We start from the raw sequence: 18,237 nt of genomic DNA, 5'->3' as shown, positions 1-18,237 counted from the left end.
TCCCGCTTTCTCAGTAGAGGCCGAAAGCCGGAGGAGGTGGCTGCGGCAGTGGCTGGATTGCTCGCTTTCCGTGCTTGTCTTGGGTCGGGTTCCGGTCCCTCAGCTTTTCTGCTCCTGCGAGCGAGGGGGTTGGTCTCTCGGAAGGGCCTCTTCACTGACAGGGCGCGGGACGCGGCTTCTCAGCGGCGGCCCACCATGGGCGACGAAGGCCGGGTGGAGATAGATGGCAGCGTTATGGAAGGGGTGAGTTAGCGGGAAAGAGAATCGTGGATAGCCAGATCCCGTGGCTCTGGCTCGGGACGGGGGCGCAAGTGCAACCCAACGTTCGCGAAGAATGAATGAACGAACGAACAGTTCGATTGGTGTCGGAGAGAAAGCAAGAAGGTTGCAATTCTCATAATTTCTGGCAGGAAGAAGTGAACCCCGTTTTCTTCCCCGAACCAGAAATGGGGTTAAACCCTCCCCCCTTCGAAGATCGATTCTAACGTGGATCTTTTTATATTTGAAAAAAAGGAATACAATATTGAGCCTTGGTGGCGCAGCAGACTAAAGTGCTGTTAAATAGCACCAGCTGCCTGCAATTACTGCAAGTTCAAATCTCACCAGGCTCAAGGTTGACTCAGCCTTCCATCCTTTCGAGGTTGGTAAAATGAGGACCCGGATTGTTGGGGGGCAATAAGATGATTTTGTATAAAAAAGAACACAGCTTAGGGCCCCCCCCCAAAGCCTTACTAAGCAGGTATATACAAAAGTATGAAGGCTATTGCTTAACACACTGTAAGCCGCCCTGAGTCTCCGGAGAAAGGCGGCATATAAAATCTAATCAATCAATCAATCAATAATAAATAATCTTTGGATTCCTCCTTTCCCAGCGGGTATCCACAGAAATAGCTTATGCACGCCTCCCATTGAGTTCATTAGAATTCCAATCTTAGTAGCTCGCCTGTCTAAATGTATTAGGACATCTGTGCTTACCATCCTTAACACTCCTCCCCCCCGCCCCGCAACCCCTGTCCTTTTTTTGAAAATGGGCTTTACAGACCTGTGAACTTGGCCTAGTCCTTGGGTAGGTAGGCTATCCAATCTTTCACAACAGCTCCGGTTTTATGAAGTTTGACGATCTGCTTTCCTTGCAGGGTGGCCAGATCTTGAGGGTTTCTACAGCTCTGAGTTGCTTGCTCAATAAACCTTTGCAGGTGAAAAATATCCGAGCTGGCAGGAGTCAGCCTGGTCTAAGGTAAATCCTGGTGAACTGTTGGGAAAGCTAATTTCTCTCCTGCTAATCTTAGGGGGGAAAAGCTATCAGATCATTGTGATTAATGTTTATGCCAGGTATGTGGAGAACTTCAGAAAATTTACTAGTCTGCAAAATCTTTTAATTTGAATGATGGCTACAAAGATGTACCCATTTGCTAATTGTTATCAAGGATAAAGACTCCCTTAAATCAGGGAAGTGGATGGTTATGCATTGCCTTTGACATTCTTGTCTAGCATCCTGCCCTGGAATTCCCTTTATTTATTTACAGATATACCTGTGGATAAATAAAAGTGTAGCAGCTTGCTTACGTCCTATTATGATGGCAATGTGGCATTTAATTACAGCATGGTATATTATATTGTTCTTATGTTTTATTTTTACTATTATTTGTATCTTGCCTTTTAAGTCACAGATCCCATCAAAGTAACTTATAAGCCATTTCAACCATAAATTATTTTTTATTTCTCAGGTTTATATGCTGTTTCCATCATAAAACTGACTCCAAGTAGCAATCCAATAGCATCATATTGGATGATATATATATATATATATATATATATATATATATATATATATATATATATATATATATATATATATGTATATGTATATGTATATGTATATGTATATATACATATATATATATATATATATATATGTAGGTCTTTGGTTATTCGGGTTTTCTCCCACGTAAAATTGGAAGTGTCTTGGCGACATTTCGACAAGGTCTCATTCGTCATCTTCAGGCTGGTGTTTTCGGCTTCGTGCTTCTAGGAGCAATGTGTGATCACAGCTGTTTCTTCCTTTTAACTGCCAGTGGGGGTGTGAACTGATTGGGTGGGAGCTTGGCTGTGTTCTGATTGGGTGGAGGTGTGTTCTGATTGGTTGGGGGCTTGGCTGTGCTCTGATTGGATGGGGGGTTGGCTGTGCTCTGATTGGATGGCGGTGTGTTCTGTTTGGGGGCTTGGTTGTGCTTGGGTTAGTCTGAGTTGCAGGGGGATTTGAGCTGGTGAGCTGCGTTGCTGCCGTTTGGCTTCGCGTTCGTGGCCGTGCCACATCTTCATGGTGGGTGTCAGCTTGCTTCATGTATGGATTGGAGGGGTTTAAAGTGGCTAATGATGCAGCTGTGGTCTGGCTTCTGGTCTGTGGTCATGCCTCATTATCGGTGTGAGCCTGGGTCTGCTCCTTGCGTGGACGTGTGGTGGTGACATCCAGCTCCCACCCAATCAGTTGATACCCCCACTGGCAGTTAAAAGGAAGAAACAGCTGCGATCACACATTGCTCCTAGAAGCACGAAGCCGAAAACACCAGCCTGAAGATGACGAATGAGACTTCGTCGAAACGTTGCCAAGACACTTCCAATTTTACGCGGGAGAAAACCCGAATAACCAAAGACCTACATACAAACACCTGCGAAAACCTCAGAAAACATATATATATATATGTGTGTGTGTGTGTGTGTGTGTGTGTATGAGATTCTGTCGAAACGTTGCCAAAGTGCTCTCAATCTTAGATGGGAGAAGACCCGAATACACCAAGACTTGCATACCTGTACCCGTGAAAATCTACAAATATATATATATATATATTCATTCAATATTCTTCTTTTGGTAGACACTATGTCCTAGGGTGCCATCAGTTCTTTTATATATTAATACATCTAAGAATGGGAGTTGATTTTCAATCTCCATTTCCATTGTGAACTGTATCTTCGGATGCATGTACCTCCTGTCAGTCATCTTATATTGGACAGACGAATAGGCGAATAAGTGTGCGTTTAGAAGAACATAAAAATGCAGTGAAAAAGGAAGAGCAAACTTCTTCTTTGGTACAACACATGAAGGCCACAGGACATAATATAGATTTCAACAAGGCTAGAACAGTGGTAAAAGAGGAACATCTTAATAAGAGAATAATTAGGGAGGCTATCGAAATTGAAAAGAGGCCACACAATATGAATAGACGAGATGACGCCTCTAGGTTATCAAGTATTTGGAAACCTGCACTGAGGGAAACTCGAATTTTAACATCAGAGGATAGGCAGAGATCCCAACAGACAACCAGTGGTGTTGTAATGCATACAAGAACCTTTCCTCTTTGCAGTTAATAGCTAGCAATAGGGAGAGAGAGAGAACCAAACCAGAAGATATGCTAAGATCTCAACAGGCAACCAGTGGTGCTGTGATGCCTACTAGAATTCTTACCTCTTTGCAGTTGACAGTTGGTAATAGGGAGCCAGAGAAAACTGGACTGTTAACAAACATTCAGGCTGAAAATTATATATATATAATGAATAAACAATATAATGTCTAACAAAAATATAAATCTATCATATCAGTATTGTTATATAACATATATCAAATGACTTAAACAAATGTCTCTGCAATTGATGGTTCTATCCTTGTTGGTATAATTTGGAATAATTTGGGCCTGCCATCGGCCTCCCTTTCTCTTTCAAGCTCAAAGACCTGGGAGACAGAATTCCTGGAATATTTTTTTCCTGGAAGTTGCTATAGGGACATAAGTAGCTATACTATAATGAATCATACTAATTTTAGTTCACATAGCACCATATTTCCTACACTGACTGGGAGGTACATCCCATGTGGTGGGTGGGATTAAAACAAATGGTGGGTGGAGCCAGAACCAAAAATAAGTAGAACCATGTATCTGTCTATCATCCCCCTCCCTTTCTCATTTTGACATCCTTCTGTGTAACTTATTGCTATCAAATGAATATACATACATACATACATACATACATACATACATACATACATACATATCACATTTGTCAGAAGTCTGAATTGATTGCCTAGAGAAGGATTTTGTAATCAAAGGCTATGTAAAATTAGGTAAAATGCACCCATTTCCCAGTCTTGAAGAAATGTTCTTTCTAAACAAGGGAAGCAGTAATTGAGAATAATGGCCATTTGCTTGTCCAAGGGTTATTGCTATTTTTCCTGGACAAGTAAGAGAGAAGTGACTAGTTAACCTGTGATGGAGGAAGACATCACCTTAAGGCAGGGGAGGGTTCTACTTACCTTTACTACTGGTTTGCAACAGGAGCGTGTGCGCTTTGCTTGCACACACACTTGTGCTTCTGTGCATGCGCAGTCGCCAAATATGACATCAGGTTGGGTGGGCGGAGCCTCCCGCCGCTTTTACTACCAGTTCTCAAGAACCAGACAAAACTGGGAGCAACTCACCACTGCCTTAAGGTGAGAATCCTTTGTATCCTGTATGCATGCCCAGGCTCTCTTTATGTTCTAATCCAGTGTACTTGATTTGAAGGCCTCAGCACCTGTCTGGATTGGAAATGGTTCGAGCTCTATGTGATGGACAGATGGAAGGTGGAGACATCGGGTCAACAGAGATCACTTTCACACCTGGGAAGATCAAGGGTGGAACTCACATAGCGGACACTAAAACAGCAGGGTATTATTTTCTGCATTTGTATTAACTAGCACTCAGTTTTGAAGATAACCTATACATTAAAGCTATAGAATTGTGTCTTTCCAAATGTATTTCATACAATTCTACCATCCCCAGTCAGTAAAGGGATGGCTCAGTATGATATGGGAATTGTAGTCCAATGCACCTAAAATTGTAGTCCAATGCACCTAGTCAACAATGCACCTAAGTATGATATAGGAATTATAGTCCAATGCACCTAAAAGACACCAGACTAAGAAAGATATTGCTGCAAAATGAAAGAAAAGGTATAAATACATATACATATACATACATATACACTGATATTTTTTTATTATGTCCTGATTTTTTGGGGTAGATTTTTCTGCTGTTTTCTAAGAAAAAATCTTTTGTAAAGAGCATTTTTTTCTATGGATTTTTCCCTTTTGTGAATCCGGGAGCCTTTGATTGAAGTCCAGTTTCTGCAATTGCAAAATTCTAACAGCAAATTACAAGTGCAGAGTGGCTCAGAATTTCAATGTTTAGATTGACCAGTTGTTGAATTAATAGTGGAAATTTCGGCTTAGTTCCAATCCTTGTTTAGCTATGAAGCTGACTGAGTGACTTGGAGGCAATTGCTTTCTCTCTAAATTAGTGTTTCTTAAAGTGTGGACTTAGGACTTCTGGGAGTCCTGCAAGTCTCTCTCAGGAGTCCATGAAATCAAAATTATTTGCCAGCCTTTGTTGAAATACAATATTAAAATCTCATCAGTTAATGAGAAGCAGTAGTGGCAGCAAATGCAGCAATTTTAATTTTTAATGCACTGAATATTGGTAAATGTAATCTTTAAAAACAAAAGTTCTTTGGGCTCCTCCATAACTTTTAAAAGTGAAAATGGTCCTGAAAAAAAAAAGTTTAAGAACTACCGCTCTAAAGCTTACTGAGAGTAAAATGGAAGGTGGGTAGGAAAGAAAACCATAGATGTATTTCCCCTAGACAGCTCAAGAAGGGAGGGTGTAAAATCAGCTAAAAAATCATAGAGTTGAATGGACTATTTAAGCACTTGAGTCCCACTCCTTGCTGGGAACATAATGAGAGCATAAACCTATTTTGTCTGTGCATTTTTTTTTTAATCATAGGAGTGTTTGCTTGCTAATGCAAGTGGCCATGCCCTGTGTCCTTTTTGCGGCCTCTCCTTCTGAACTTCGTTTGAAAGGTGGCACCAATGCAGAGATGGCTCCTCAGATTGACTATACGTTGATGGTAAGTAGAAGTTCATGTGCTTAAGGTTGGCCCTTGGATCTTGCAGATCAAGTTAGCCTTCATTTGGGGTTGTTTCATAGTGGACTTGTCCAATTAGTTTTATCAGTGCAGATACTGAGAATATGTTCACCATATTTGCTGGTCCTCAAGCATTTTTAATCATGCGTCTGCCTGAAAGTATGGCAGAAAAGAAAAGAAAAATCAGCTTTTAAAAGCTGATGTCATAAATTAAATTAAATCAAGCACAGGAGGTTCAAAATACTCATGAGCCAAGACTCGCCCCCTTTTTATGTGTTCTGATGTGCTGCCTTGTTAAGTTTTTAAAGCTTGTGTAACATCTCTGGTGAAGCCAGTGATCAAGCTTTTTAGAACAATGTTAAAACAAGTTAAAACTGCTTTAATCAATTTATTCAGATTATAATAAGTGCCTTCATATCTATTCATTTGTACTTGTCACAATCAAATGAATGGTTGTTTCCTAACTTTGTTTGCTGCTTGTAATTTACTCAGTTGGATGCTAAATATTTTTATTACTGAAAATAATGGGATTCTGTGGATAACATGGCACATCTGCCCACATTGCAAAGAGGGTGATTATAATATAATCATTGTTTTATTTTTATTGATTAGGTATTTCTTAGTCAAAGCTGTGTGTCAAGTGAAAAATAGAGACTGTGGGGTAATTAGTTCTCACGGAATTTGGTGGGGTTTTTTTTGCAAACATTTCAATAACAAACTAGATAACCTCATCATTATTATCAAACTTGGTAACCAGCACTGATGATACTACCTAGTTTGGTGATGAAATGTCTGCAGGAAAACAACCAAACAAACCAAAACCAGAGAACCTCAAGGATTACACAGTTCAATCCTGAGCTACAAATATTCTTTTCTATTGGAAACACAGAGAATGAGAATGATTTTGTCTGCCTGAAAAGAAAGGAAAAGGCATATTATCCCTCCTTCTAATTCTTTCTCTAGGACAGGGGTGTCAAACTCACGTCGGGACTTTTTCGCCCTTGGTTAAACCGGGCATCGGTGTGGCCAGCGTGTGATGCATCTGGCCCACGGGCTGGGAGTTTGACAGCCCTGCTCTAGGATATCTCCTACATTGCCTCATGTCACATAAAATGATAGTCATCATGGGCCTTGAAAACACTTGGCTCTGTTCCTTTTGTTTTATGCCCAAAGAATTATCTATGAGATTCTACTTCTAATTTGTGGCAGATTAGAATATGTCCCAGGCACATAGAAGTGATTTGCACAAATCATAGTTTGTCCTTAAAACATGAAGAAATTGCAGCTTTTGACAGCAAACAATTGTCAATAGAAATTGCAGTTTTCCATATTCAGATAAAATAGGAGTGAGGCCTTCAGGCAGATAGATTTGCTATTTTTGCATCAACCTGGCAACATGACTAAAGGGTTCTTTGTTCATTAAAAGGGTGTACCTGCGTTTTTCATAAATGTATTTACTCTCCAGATCTTCAAGCCAATAGCTGAGAAGTTTGGTTTGATTGTAGACTGTGACATAAAAAGGAGGTGAGTTCCAGATGTATGTTGAGTTGTGTCTTGTCTCTATGATTACAAATTTCCATCTCCAATAACTTTCTTGCATTTTGCCAACAAAAGATATTCCCTTCCTTTAGCTAATGACCAGCTTTATTGGCCTTCTAAAGCAGAGTCCATTAAAAGTAAGTGCAGTTTCTGAAAATTAGAATATAGCTTCCTTTGAACTCTTTCATAACTTGTCCAAGTTGTTAAATAATATGGAACATATACACTGTATTTGTTAAATTATGACAATTATCTTTTGATTTTCTCCTTTGTTTCTTTGTCCTGGTTCCATCTTCTTTTTGGAACTTGCACATCACTCAAAGCCAGATGATTTTAGACCAAGAGGACTAGATATGCTTTGGGATTAAAGGGTGTGGTGATAGCTCCTTCTGCTCTTGAGCTGCCTCCTCTATGAACACTTATTTGCTGGGCCCCTGATATTCATAACCTGTTTGTGGGCTTATCAAAGATGCTCTAATGGGATGGTGTAGGAAATAGAACACTAGATTAAATGAGTCTTTTGCAAGATTACTATTTATGTTTAAGAAGGTTTATTTTTAATGGCAGAAAAAAACATGCCAACTCATTATTTTGATCTCTGCTTGTGTGTCATTATTTTTTAACAGGGGCTACTATCCTAAAGGGGGTGGTGAAGTGGTTGTCCGAATGTCCCCGGTTAAGCAGCTAAACCCAATCAATTTAATTGACCGTGGTACAGTGACCAAGATACATGGAAGAGCCTTTGTAGCTGGAGCTTTGCCAATCAAAGTAAGTATGTCTGATAGATTTAGGTGAGGAAAAGAGCTTATCCTGTAAGATTTGGATCCAAAGTTGGATTGAATTCACACTGCTTTAAGTTATAGTTTGGTTTAGTTAACATGTTAGAATTTGTAAATAGTAGTTTATGATTTCCTAGATGGAATGCACCAGTCCTCTGGTTATTGGCAAGCAATTGTTACGCTAACTATGGCTCTTAGAAAGATGCCATGTTACCTTGAAAAATAATATGGGCAATTTAGTTATGATAACAGCATAGTAGAGTGTTCATTTTATATTCCTCCATTTGTTGCCATATTAAGAAAATTGTTATGCAATCATAGGGCTAAAAATAAATAGCGCCATTGTAAAGTACATTCTTTTCCTGAAGAAGATCCCAGATCCAGTCCTTTAATTCAGAGGTCCCCAACCCCAAGTTCATGGACCAGCACTGGTGCGCAGCATGCCAGAAATTAGGCCGTGCAACCAAGCGAAGCCCCATCCGCAGGATGCAGGCAGCACACGAAACCACGTCCCCTCTGGTTCATGGAAAAACCTCTCTTCACAGAACTGGTCCCTGGAGTCCAAAAGGTTGGGGCCACTGCTTTAATTGACATCTTCAGTTACAACAGGATACCAAAGCCAATAAGAAGGACATTTGTCTCTAAGATGTGGCAAAGCTGGTTTGGGTCAGAGATGACAATAGTGAACAAGATGAACAAATAGCCAACCTGTTACAATGTAGTTTCTTCATTTTTGAAAGATGGTGATTACGAATGTTCCCTAAATGTGCCCAGGACTTGATTATAAAAGCACCACTGAATAGGCCATTACAAAAGATTAATTAGTAATCCCCCTGAGCAAGGGTGGTATTCACTTACTTTCCCTACCGGTTCGCAAATGTGAGAGCGCGCACGAGCCCGCTCGCATGTGCCCCGTCCCTGCATGCACCCGGCCTTCTGTGCATGTGTTTTGATTGTGTGTGTGCCTTCCGCGCATGTGCCCGGCCTCAAAAATGTGCCTAAATAGGATGGCATAGAGCCTGGGCAGGTGGGCAAGCCCACCTGCGATTTCTTCTACTGATTCGGCCGAACTGGTCTGAACCACCTGAATACCACCTCTGCCCCTGAGTCTCTTTGCCAAATATGTTATGTGAAAAAGCTGGTGTATAATATAACTTCTGAGAGTTCTACTCTATCCTTGTCCGGAAGGTTATTTGATAGCCTTTGAAAAATCCCTTTTTTGTTTTTACATCAGTCTCCCATCTGCTGAATGAGTCAAATAAGTCGGGTCACCTTATAAAGCTGCTCTGATTTAGATAAAATCATGGCTGAAATTTGTTCTGAGAGAAGGTTTTCCAATGAGACCTCCTTTCTGTAGCAGGGTTATCTAACCTGAGATCCTAAGACTTCTTGACACCATTCAGAGTCTGACATGGTCTCCAGAACCTCTCCAGAAGTTGTTTTATAGGGTTTTTTTGTGTAGTTAATAATCTTGTAGTTTTTTTTATCACCAAAAAAACCTCAATAAACCCGAGGGCAGTAGACCTATTCCTGGGTTTGATTCAATTTAAAGACTTTCATGTTTATTTCTTTTTCCAACATACTTGAGTTCAGCCCCTGACTTGCCATTCAAACACCAAGTAGAATCTTCAACCTGAAATGGGTTCAGGTTGTACTATACAAATGGCAGGGATCATCAGGCAAGATACTCTAAGATAGTGATGGCTAACGTTTTTGTTGTTGCATACCGAAACTGTCCCCCCCCGCTCCCCCCCCCCGCGCATGTGCATGCGATCTCCCTGCTCCGTTTTGGGCCTAGTAGGCCGCCCTGCAGCCTCCTGGGACCAAAAATGGGCTGCACCCCCCTGCTCCCCCCCGCCCCCAGGCATGCGTATGCGATCCCCCAGGTATGCGTACGTGTCTCCCACATGCACCCCGCCACCCCCCACGCATGCGTAGCAGAGACCCGAAAATCAGGTGGCCGGCGGGAGGCACACACGCATGAGGGGTACAGCTGAGCTGGGCAATGGCTCGCGTGCCCGCAGAGAGGGGTCCAGGTGGCACGCGTGCCATAGGTTCACCATCACGGCTTTAAGCAAACAGTCTCTAGATCAACTTTTCAGGAGACATCATTTGCAAATTTCTGCAAAATTGCAGTCTTTCCCTCCCTCTTTCCATGTAAAATACATATACGAAGGAAAGCTCTTGCATTGGGAATTCCATATATTCCTTTCATTTTGCTACTTTAGGTGGCCAAAGAGATGGCTTCTGCTGCAGTGAAATGCATCAGGAAAGAGATCCGGGATCTTTATGTCAATATTCAGACTGTTAGAGAGTCGGATAATGAGGCCTTTGGAACAGGATCTGGAATTATGTGAGTGAGTTTGGTTGTCATTTGAGAGTCCAGTTTATTGCCATAGGAAGCCAAATGGCTTCTTGTGAGCTGTTTTTGGGGAGGGAAAAGGAGGGGTGAGCTTCAATGGTTTCATATAATTCTATAAGTTTTTACTTTATTTAGAATAGTTGCAGAGACATCCACTGGCTGCTTGTTGGCAGGATCATCCCTTGGTAAAAGAGGTGAGAGCTTTACATTGCTTCATGTGACTTAGCCTTCTCGGTAGCCATTTTGTAAAAGGCTCAAACCAAAAACATGGCAGTGTTTTCCCTAGCATCATATCTCCAGCTCCCTTTTCAGGATTAAATCCAATCTATGTTCTTATTTGATGACAGCTCTGAGTGGCATATAAATTTAATAAATAAATAATACCTCCAATAAGGTAACATGGGTCTTCAAGTCCAAAAGATCTCTTATTACAAATAGAGAGCTTGCCCTGGCTGAATCTGTAAGGCCAGTTCTGAAGAGAAAGAGTATGTATGTGTGTACCCACATATACTTCAGTGGTGGGTTTCAAAAAATTTTTACTACTGGTTCTGTGGATGTGGCTTGGTGGGTGTGGCTGATGGGCATGGCATGGGAAGGATATTGTAAAATCTCCATTCCCTCCTCAATCCAGGGTAAGGTTACTGCAAAATCCCCATTTCCTCCCAATTAGCTGGGACTTGGGAGGCAGGGAATAGATGGGGGCGGGGCCAGCCAGAATTTTTATTACCAGTTCTCCGAACTACTCAAAATTTCCACTACCGGTTCTCCAGAACTGGTCAGAACCTGCTGAAACCCACCTCTGATGTTCATATACATAAATTTATTGGCCTTCCATCTTACCACAGGGTAACATGTATGAGAGGAGAATGAGATAGAATCTGCTTTCTCTGCCCTTTGAATCCATATCTTTCTTCTAAATCATCTGGAAAAAGAGACTGTGATGACAGGGAGCATTGTTGTTTAACATAAAGTAAAGGATTATTTGGAAACTTCCTTATAAGATAGTTGGGGCAGAAGGCTAAGAGAACTTGGAGTGAAAAAAGAGAGGAGAGAGAGATGATTAAATAAATACTTTATTATGGTCATCGACCAGCAATAGACATACAATAAATTAAAAATAATATTGACATTAATCGTGAATAATAACATCCCTGTTATGAAAATACATGATTTGAAACCGTTAGGGTCACTCCCTAATTTACATGAGTGGAGGAGAGAGAGATGATTAACAAAAAAGGAGAGGGAAGGAAAAGCAAAGGGAAAACCGAAGATAAGAGACACCTTAGCGGCATAATGAAACAGTATACTACCTTAGCTGTGAAAGCCAAATCTGCATTGAGTTAGTGATTCGTTCATAACACCAGGGACATCATTTGCATCCATATACTTCATTTGCATCATTATGTCAACATGTTTCAATGCCTGTGGCTTTGGGTCCATTGCATGCAAAATTCATTGTATCAAGGTTCACTAAATTGAGCTCTTACCATAGCACATATTTGGGAGAAACCATAATAGACATACTAAATCAAATATAACTTCAATTTATTCTAAATCAAATATAACTTTATGAATATCTGACATCAAATTTCATCACAGAGCAAAATTTTGTAACTCTCCCTGACTACCTCGTGAAGGTGAATGAATGCCTTTTATAATTAAACCATCCAAAGATAGAAATCTATTCTGAACATATTTTCATTTTTTTTGAAGAGGCAATCCTGTTAGATAAGCATTTTATTTACATCACATCCCTATTTAATTTTTCTTGCAGGTAAAAATGCAGACAAAGTTGGAATCGAAGCAGCAGAGATGTTGCTGGGAAACCTTCGGCATGGAGGTGCTGTGGATGATTATCTGCAGGACCAAGTAAGATCTGCATGTGGGAAGTCTCTCACAAAAAAGTACAAACTGAGATGTCATAATTACACCTTCTCATACATGTGGATTAGGGTTCCAAGAAGTTAACTGATTCAGTATCCAGGTTTTCTCAATCTGTCACCCACAAGCTACCGTGGCCTGTGAAGTGCTATCATCTTCAATTGCTGGTGCAGGGGTGAGATGCTCCCAAAGAGGTTATAGAAAAAATGCTTTTAAAAGTAAAAACAAAGCCTCTGCCGATCAGGCAAGTCAACTAGGATCGTCAGAGGCTTAAAAAAAAGAAAAAGCCTCTGCCGATCAGGCAAGTTAGCTGGGATCGTCAGATTTTAAAGCATTTTTTTAACAACCTCTTCAGCCGAATATTACCTCCCCCCCAAGCCACGCCCACAGAACCAGTAGTAACAAAATTTACATTTCACCACTGTGCTGGTGGGTTTGAGTTGTAAACCAACACAGCTGGAAAGTGAAGTGGAAAGAAAGTTGTTTTTAATACCGTATTTTCCGGCGTATAAGATGACTTTTTAACACATGAAAATCTTCTCAAAAGTCGGGGGTCGTCTTATATGCCGGGTGTCGTTCTCCTGTAACCAGGCAGACCAGCCCGAAAGGCTCTGGCGATCCAAGCTCTGACGATCCCAGCTTTGCCTGCTAATCAGGCAACGCAGCTGGGATCGCCAGAGCCATGTAAAAGGAAAAAACTTTTTTCCTTTTACATGGCTCTGGCGATCCAAACTCTGACGACCCAGCTGCGTTGCCTGCTAATCAGGCAACGCAGCTGGGATCGCCAGAGCCATGTAAAAGGAAAAAAGTTTTCTCCCTCCAGCTTGCTTACCTTAGCTGCTAGTCACAATGCTTGCCTTGCTTCGCTTGCCTGAATCCATTCCATCAGCAAGCCACTCCCTGCCTGCAATCAAGCAGCCAGGGAGTTGTGGATTTCAACTCCCAGAATTCCTCAGCCAGCAAAACAAAGCTGGCTGAGGAATTCTGGGAGTTGAAGTCTACAAGTCTTAAAGTTGCCAAGGTTGGAGACCCCTGTTCTATTGGGTAAGTTTTTTTCCCCTTTGGGAGCTTTTAAAAAAATAGTTAATTGGGGTTTTTTTTAGTTTTATTTTTTTAGACCTAGCCATTTAAAGTTTAGGAAGTTTTAAATTTAGTTTTCATATAAAAATAAAAATAAAATAAAATAATATTTGTGCAGCTTTGTGAGATTTAGTGTGTTTCTGTAGTGTTTCACTCTTAACTACACAAACACACAAAATCTCACAAAGCTGTATGTGGAATTTTGTGTGTGTAAAGTGTGAAAGTTGTTTTTTTGGGCTTTTTGTGGCTGTGTGAGGTTCCTGCTTGTTGTAGGGGCCATTTTGGGTCTAGCACAGCTGCTTTTACATTGTGGGTGAGCCAGTTGTGTTGTGTGTGTGTAAAGTGTGAAAGTTGTTTTTTTGGGCTTTTTGTGGCTGTGAGGTTCCTGCTTGTTGCAGGGGCCATTTTGGGTCTAGCACAGCTGCTTTTACATTGTGGGTGAGCCTGTTGATGTTTTTTAATTTTTATTTGGTGTGCGTTGGAAGAGGGAGTCTTATACGGCGAGTATAGCCCAAACCCTATATTTTAACAGGAAAAGCCGGGGGTCATCTTATACGCCCAGTCGTCTTATATGCCGGAAAATACGGTAACTCCTGAGCTTTATTAGGAGCATACTAATAAGGAAATAGTCTGACATTTCCAGCATTTCAGACCAACCTCACCTCACTGGAAAACAAATAGAAACGTTATCTCTCTTTTTTCTTTGTTTTTAACACCATTTCCGTTGTATGCCATGAAGGAGAAAAACCTTAGCTAAACTCTTCAGAGGTTTAACTTTCTACTATATTAGGGAGCCTGACTAGGTGGCTCAGTGGCTAAGATGCTGAGCTTGTCGATCAGAAAGGTCGGCAGTTTGGCGGTTCAAATCTCTTGTACAGGTCTCCTGTGTGAGCAGGGGGTTGGACTACATGACCTCCAAGGTCCTTTCCAACACTGTTACTGTATTATGATATGACTGTTGTCCTGGGGAGAATTTTGAGCCACATGGATTCCTTTGTTTCTTCTCTTCTTGCATACATCAATTGGAAAAGAGGAACCCCAACTCTCCGGAGTTGGGATTTTCTGGCATTGGAAATCCCAGTCAATGTGGCTGTTAGTGAAAATGGAAAGGCAGATCTGACAAAAGAAAACCATTTAATTCAGCAGATCATTTACAGATCATTCACTATGAAAGGTTCTCTTTCAATTCCACCTGCAGTTCTCAAAAGCCACCTCTATAACTTTGCAAATTTTGACAGATATTTACAAAAAATTGGGCTTACTTTTCTATAGCCTTATTTTTCTGTAACCCTGCCTTTTGAAAAAAGAAAAGAAAAGAAAGTGATGTTTTCATGACACTAAATACTTTCATTATTACAAAATAGCTTGAGATAAAAATTTAATAAAGTGATACCCATCTTCGAGCCATAACACCAAACTGGCCTTCGAATGAATTCTGTTTAACTAGCAACAATAATAAATCAGCAAGCTAAAAAAATAGCCTGGAGATCCAGAATCTTGCCAGAGCAATAGAACCTTGCAGGGTGGATTTGATTTAAATCGAGTTGATTTAAATCACAATTTAAATCATGATTTAAATCACTAGTAAAAAGGCTTGATTTAAATCAACTCAATTTAAATCATAATTTTTAAAGAGCAACTGTCATCTCTGCTACTCCTTTGACCCACTGTTGACTCACCGATAGTCCCAGTGTTGCAGAATATACAGCCTCATGCTACATAACTAAGCTCCATTTCATGCTGAATAAACTAAATTATTTATGTATCTTAAATAGAAAACTATCTTACGATAGATTTTTACCCCAAAAGTTTTTTATTAAAATAAATTCGATAAAAATAAAAAAAAATCCTATTTAAATAAAAAAAATCTGATTTTTTTAATTTTTTAAAAAAAATCATTGATTTTTATCCACCCTGGAACCTTGTGTGAAACTGGAAAAGGTGGTAGATTTAGTGTATTTTACAACAGGGATGGTAAAAATACGTTGTAGGAGGACAGTCATGTTAAAAAAAAATCAAAAGGAGTCCCCAGGCCACTACTGGGGCTGTGGCCTATTTGGAACCGGGCCACGCTCTGCGACCGCATGCATGCCAACCTGCCACTTACATGGCCTGGTTCCCTTCTCCCCCATCCCATCGACCCCCAGCCAGGCTGCCAAGCCACATAGGTTGGGAACCACTGTGGTAGAACCTTTTCTGATGAATACATTTTATTAAGTAATAATAAAAAGTAAGATTATTTTATAAATATCTTTAAGTATAGTGGCACTTACTCCCTAATTATGCGTTCAGGATTGCATCTGTACATTTTTCAGTGAATTGACTAGTTGTAATCAACTTAGATCATTCAGAATGGTGCAAGCAAAAACATCTAGAAAGAAAGGCATCCCATAAAAGGATGCTCTGGTCAGATAGTGAAATAATGTGTCTTCTTTCTTCTTTTATAACAGGGTGTATTGCATCCTTTTAGGCATTCATAATGCTGGTTTGTTTTTGATTCCCTCCAGCTGATCGTTTTCATGGCTTTAGCAAATGGGAAATCGAGAATAAAAACTGGACCAATTACACTGCACACAGAAACGGCTATACATTTTGCTGAACTGCTGACAAAAGTAAGTACCAGTTTTCTTTACAGATCAGCTGATTTTCCAAAGCTGTCAATCTGGCCAGCATTAGTATCATATGATCTCTAGTGAAAAAAGGGCTGGCAGAGGATGGTTTACTGGGAAGCAAAGGATATAGTGTTGCCCTCCACAATTCAATCTCTACAGGAAACAATGGCAATTACTTTTGATATATTGAGCCTAAGATAAGATGCACAACAATTGTAGCTTTTATCCTCCAAATCCTTACTGCTATCCAGCACCTACTTCGTGAGGTAGCTGCCTTGCCTTGTCTACTGACTGGATTATGGAGTAATCTGCCTGAAGATACTTTTAACCATCCACATTTTATCAGTGGGTGCATGCCAGCAGGCCACCAACTTGAAATTTCCCTGACTATCATAATGAGTAGCACATATCAGATATATAAAGTCTTTTTGGGGATGGCACTTGACTTTAGAATGTTCTCTTTGGGGAATTCAACTGATGCTGACATTTCAGTAATTATAAATATGACCTTATAAGTCAGTGATGGCTAACCTTTTTTTCCTTAGGTGCCAAAAGCTTGTGATAGCGCATGCGTGCGTGCCCACACCCATAATGCAATGCCCCTCAGGCACGCCCTGCCCCCTGAGCATGCACGTGCAACCCCCCTGCACCCCATTTTGGGCCTAGCAGGCCTCCCTGAAGCCTCTGCAGGCCAGAAACGGCCTGTTTCCGGACTTCTGGTAGGCCCATTTTTCGTCCTCCCAGAGCTGCCGCGTGAGCCCTGTACTTACCTGGCATCCAAAACAGGCCGTATGGAGACTCCTGGGCGGGGCGGGGCAGTATGGGCATGCGTGCAGGTCTCTCACATGTGCGAGAGAGACCCGAAAATCAGCTGGCCGGTGGGAGGTGTGCGCGTATGCGCGGTGGAGCCATCACAGTTATAGGTAACCCTCCCTTACTGCCTCATTCAGCAACTGTTTAAATTTATGGTAATACTGAAAAGTTTTTAGATCAGTCCTTGAACCTATGGCCATCACAGCGTTCTTGCAATCATATGATTATGATTTGGCACTTCACAACCAGTGTGCATTTATGACCGCATCCATAGATGCATGATCAGCATTTCTGACCTCCAAAGCTGGCTTCTCACAAGAGGAATCAATGGGGAAGCTGGCAGGAAGTCATAAGTTTTGGTTGCATGATATTGCCCTTAATGACCGATGGTGATTTGCTCAATGACTGTAGCAAAACTGAAGTCCGGTGCAGTCACATGACTTTTTGCTTAATGACATTGCCGGTCTTAATTGCACTGAGGACTTACCTGTATTTGTAATTTTTGAATTTTTGTGTGTGTTGTACTTTGCCTAGAATCCAGTTTATGCGAACAACAATTTTAAGAAAGCATGCTTTTTTTGTTTACTATTTGCAGGCTAAGTTTACAGTGACAAAATCAGAAGACGACTCTTCCAAGGATGCCCATATTATTGAGTGCCAAGGAATCGGATTGCTAAATACAAATCTCTAGTTATTGCTCTGGGTGGGATGGTGTTATGTTTATTTTGGTTTGTTTTTCTTGAAATATCTGCATAAATGTATTGCACTTCGTTCACTGGAATGTTTGAATAAAGTGCTTCCTTAAATTCCCTTTATTATTGAATTAATAATAAATTTACTTATTTATTGGGCTTATATCTTGCCTCAGCCCAAGGACTATTAGTGGCTTATGTGATAGGAATGGGTTGATTGAAACAATGGCATCTAAAACTCAACATTTTAATTTGGACTTCATCCCTTCCCCTCCCAACAATGGACAAAATATGTTGTTTCCGAAGCTGTCCAGATAACTGATAGTATTTGCATCACAAGGACACTGATGGTTTTTCACCATTTGTATCCTCTTTGATAAAATGGCCCTTCAACTATATAAATAAGGTCAGTTAGAATTTAAGGGAAATCCCTTTTTCACCACATGGCCCTAAATGAAATTGTAGTTTAAACTGAAAAAATAAGGCTAATTAGATCTGGGTTTCAAAATGTCAGATCCCTCAGT

General features: G+C 40.7%; 1 protein-coding gene across 1 annotated transcript; it reads left to right on the top strand.

Annotated features, from left to right (window-relative positions):
• Positions 1-35: 35 nt before the first annotated feature.
• On the top strand, positions 36-17,831 carry RTCA (RNA 3'-terminal phosphate cyclase). The gene is made up of 11 exons (XM_070939352.1): positions 36-243; positions 1,137-1,237; positions 4,554-4,697; positions 5,814-5,937; positions 7,421-7,479; positions 8,121-8,262; positions 10,502-10,626; positions 10,771-10,829; positions 12,410-12,504; positions 16,104-16,208; positions 17,617-17,831. Exons 1-11 carry the CDS (start codon positions 196-198, stop codon positions 17,710-17,712), a joined length of 1,098 nt encoding a protein of 365 aa, XP_070795453.1. The 5' UTR covers positions 36-195; the 3' UTR covers positions 17,713-17,831.
• The last annotated feature ends 406 nt before the right edge of the window (positions 17,832-18,237 follow it).

This window comes from Pituophis catenifer, unplaced genomic scaffold (genome assembly GCF_029215685.1).
Source record: "Pituophis catenifer annectens isolate HBS135680 unplaced genomic scaffold, rPitCat1.0.hap2 SCAF_3, whole genome shotgun sequence".
In the NCBI taxonomy this organism is placed as follows: Eukaryota; Metazoa; Chordata; class Lepidosauria; order Squamata; family Colubridae; genus Pituophis; species Pituophis catenifer.
This window is presented reverse-complemented; position numbering and strand designations above follow the sequence as displayed.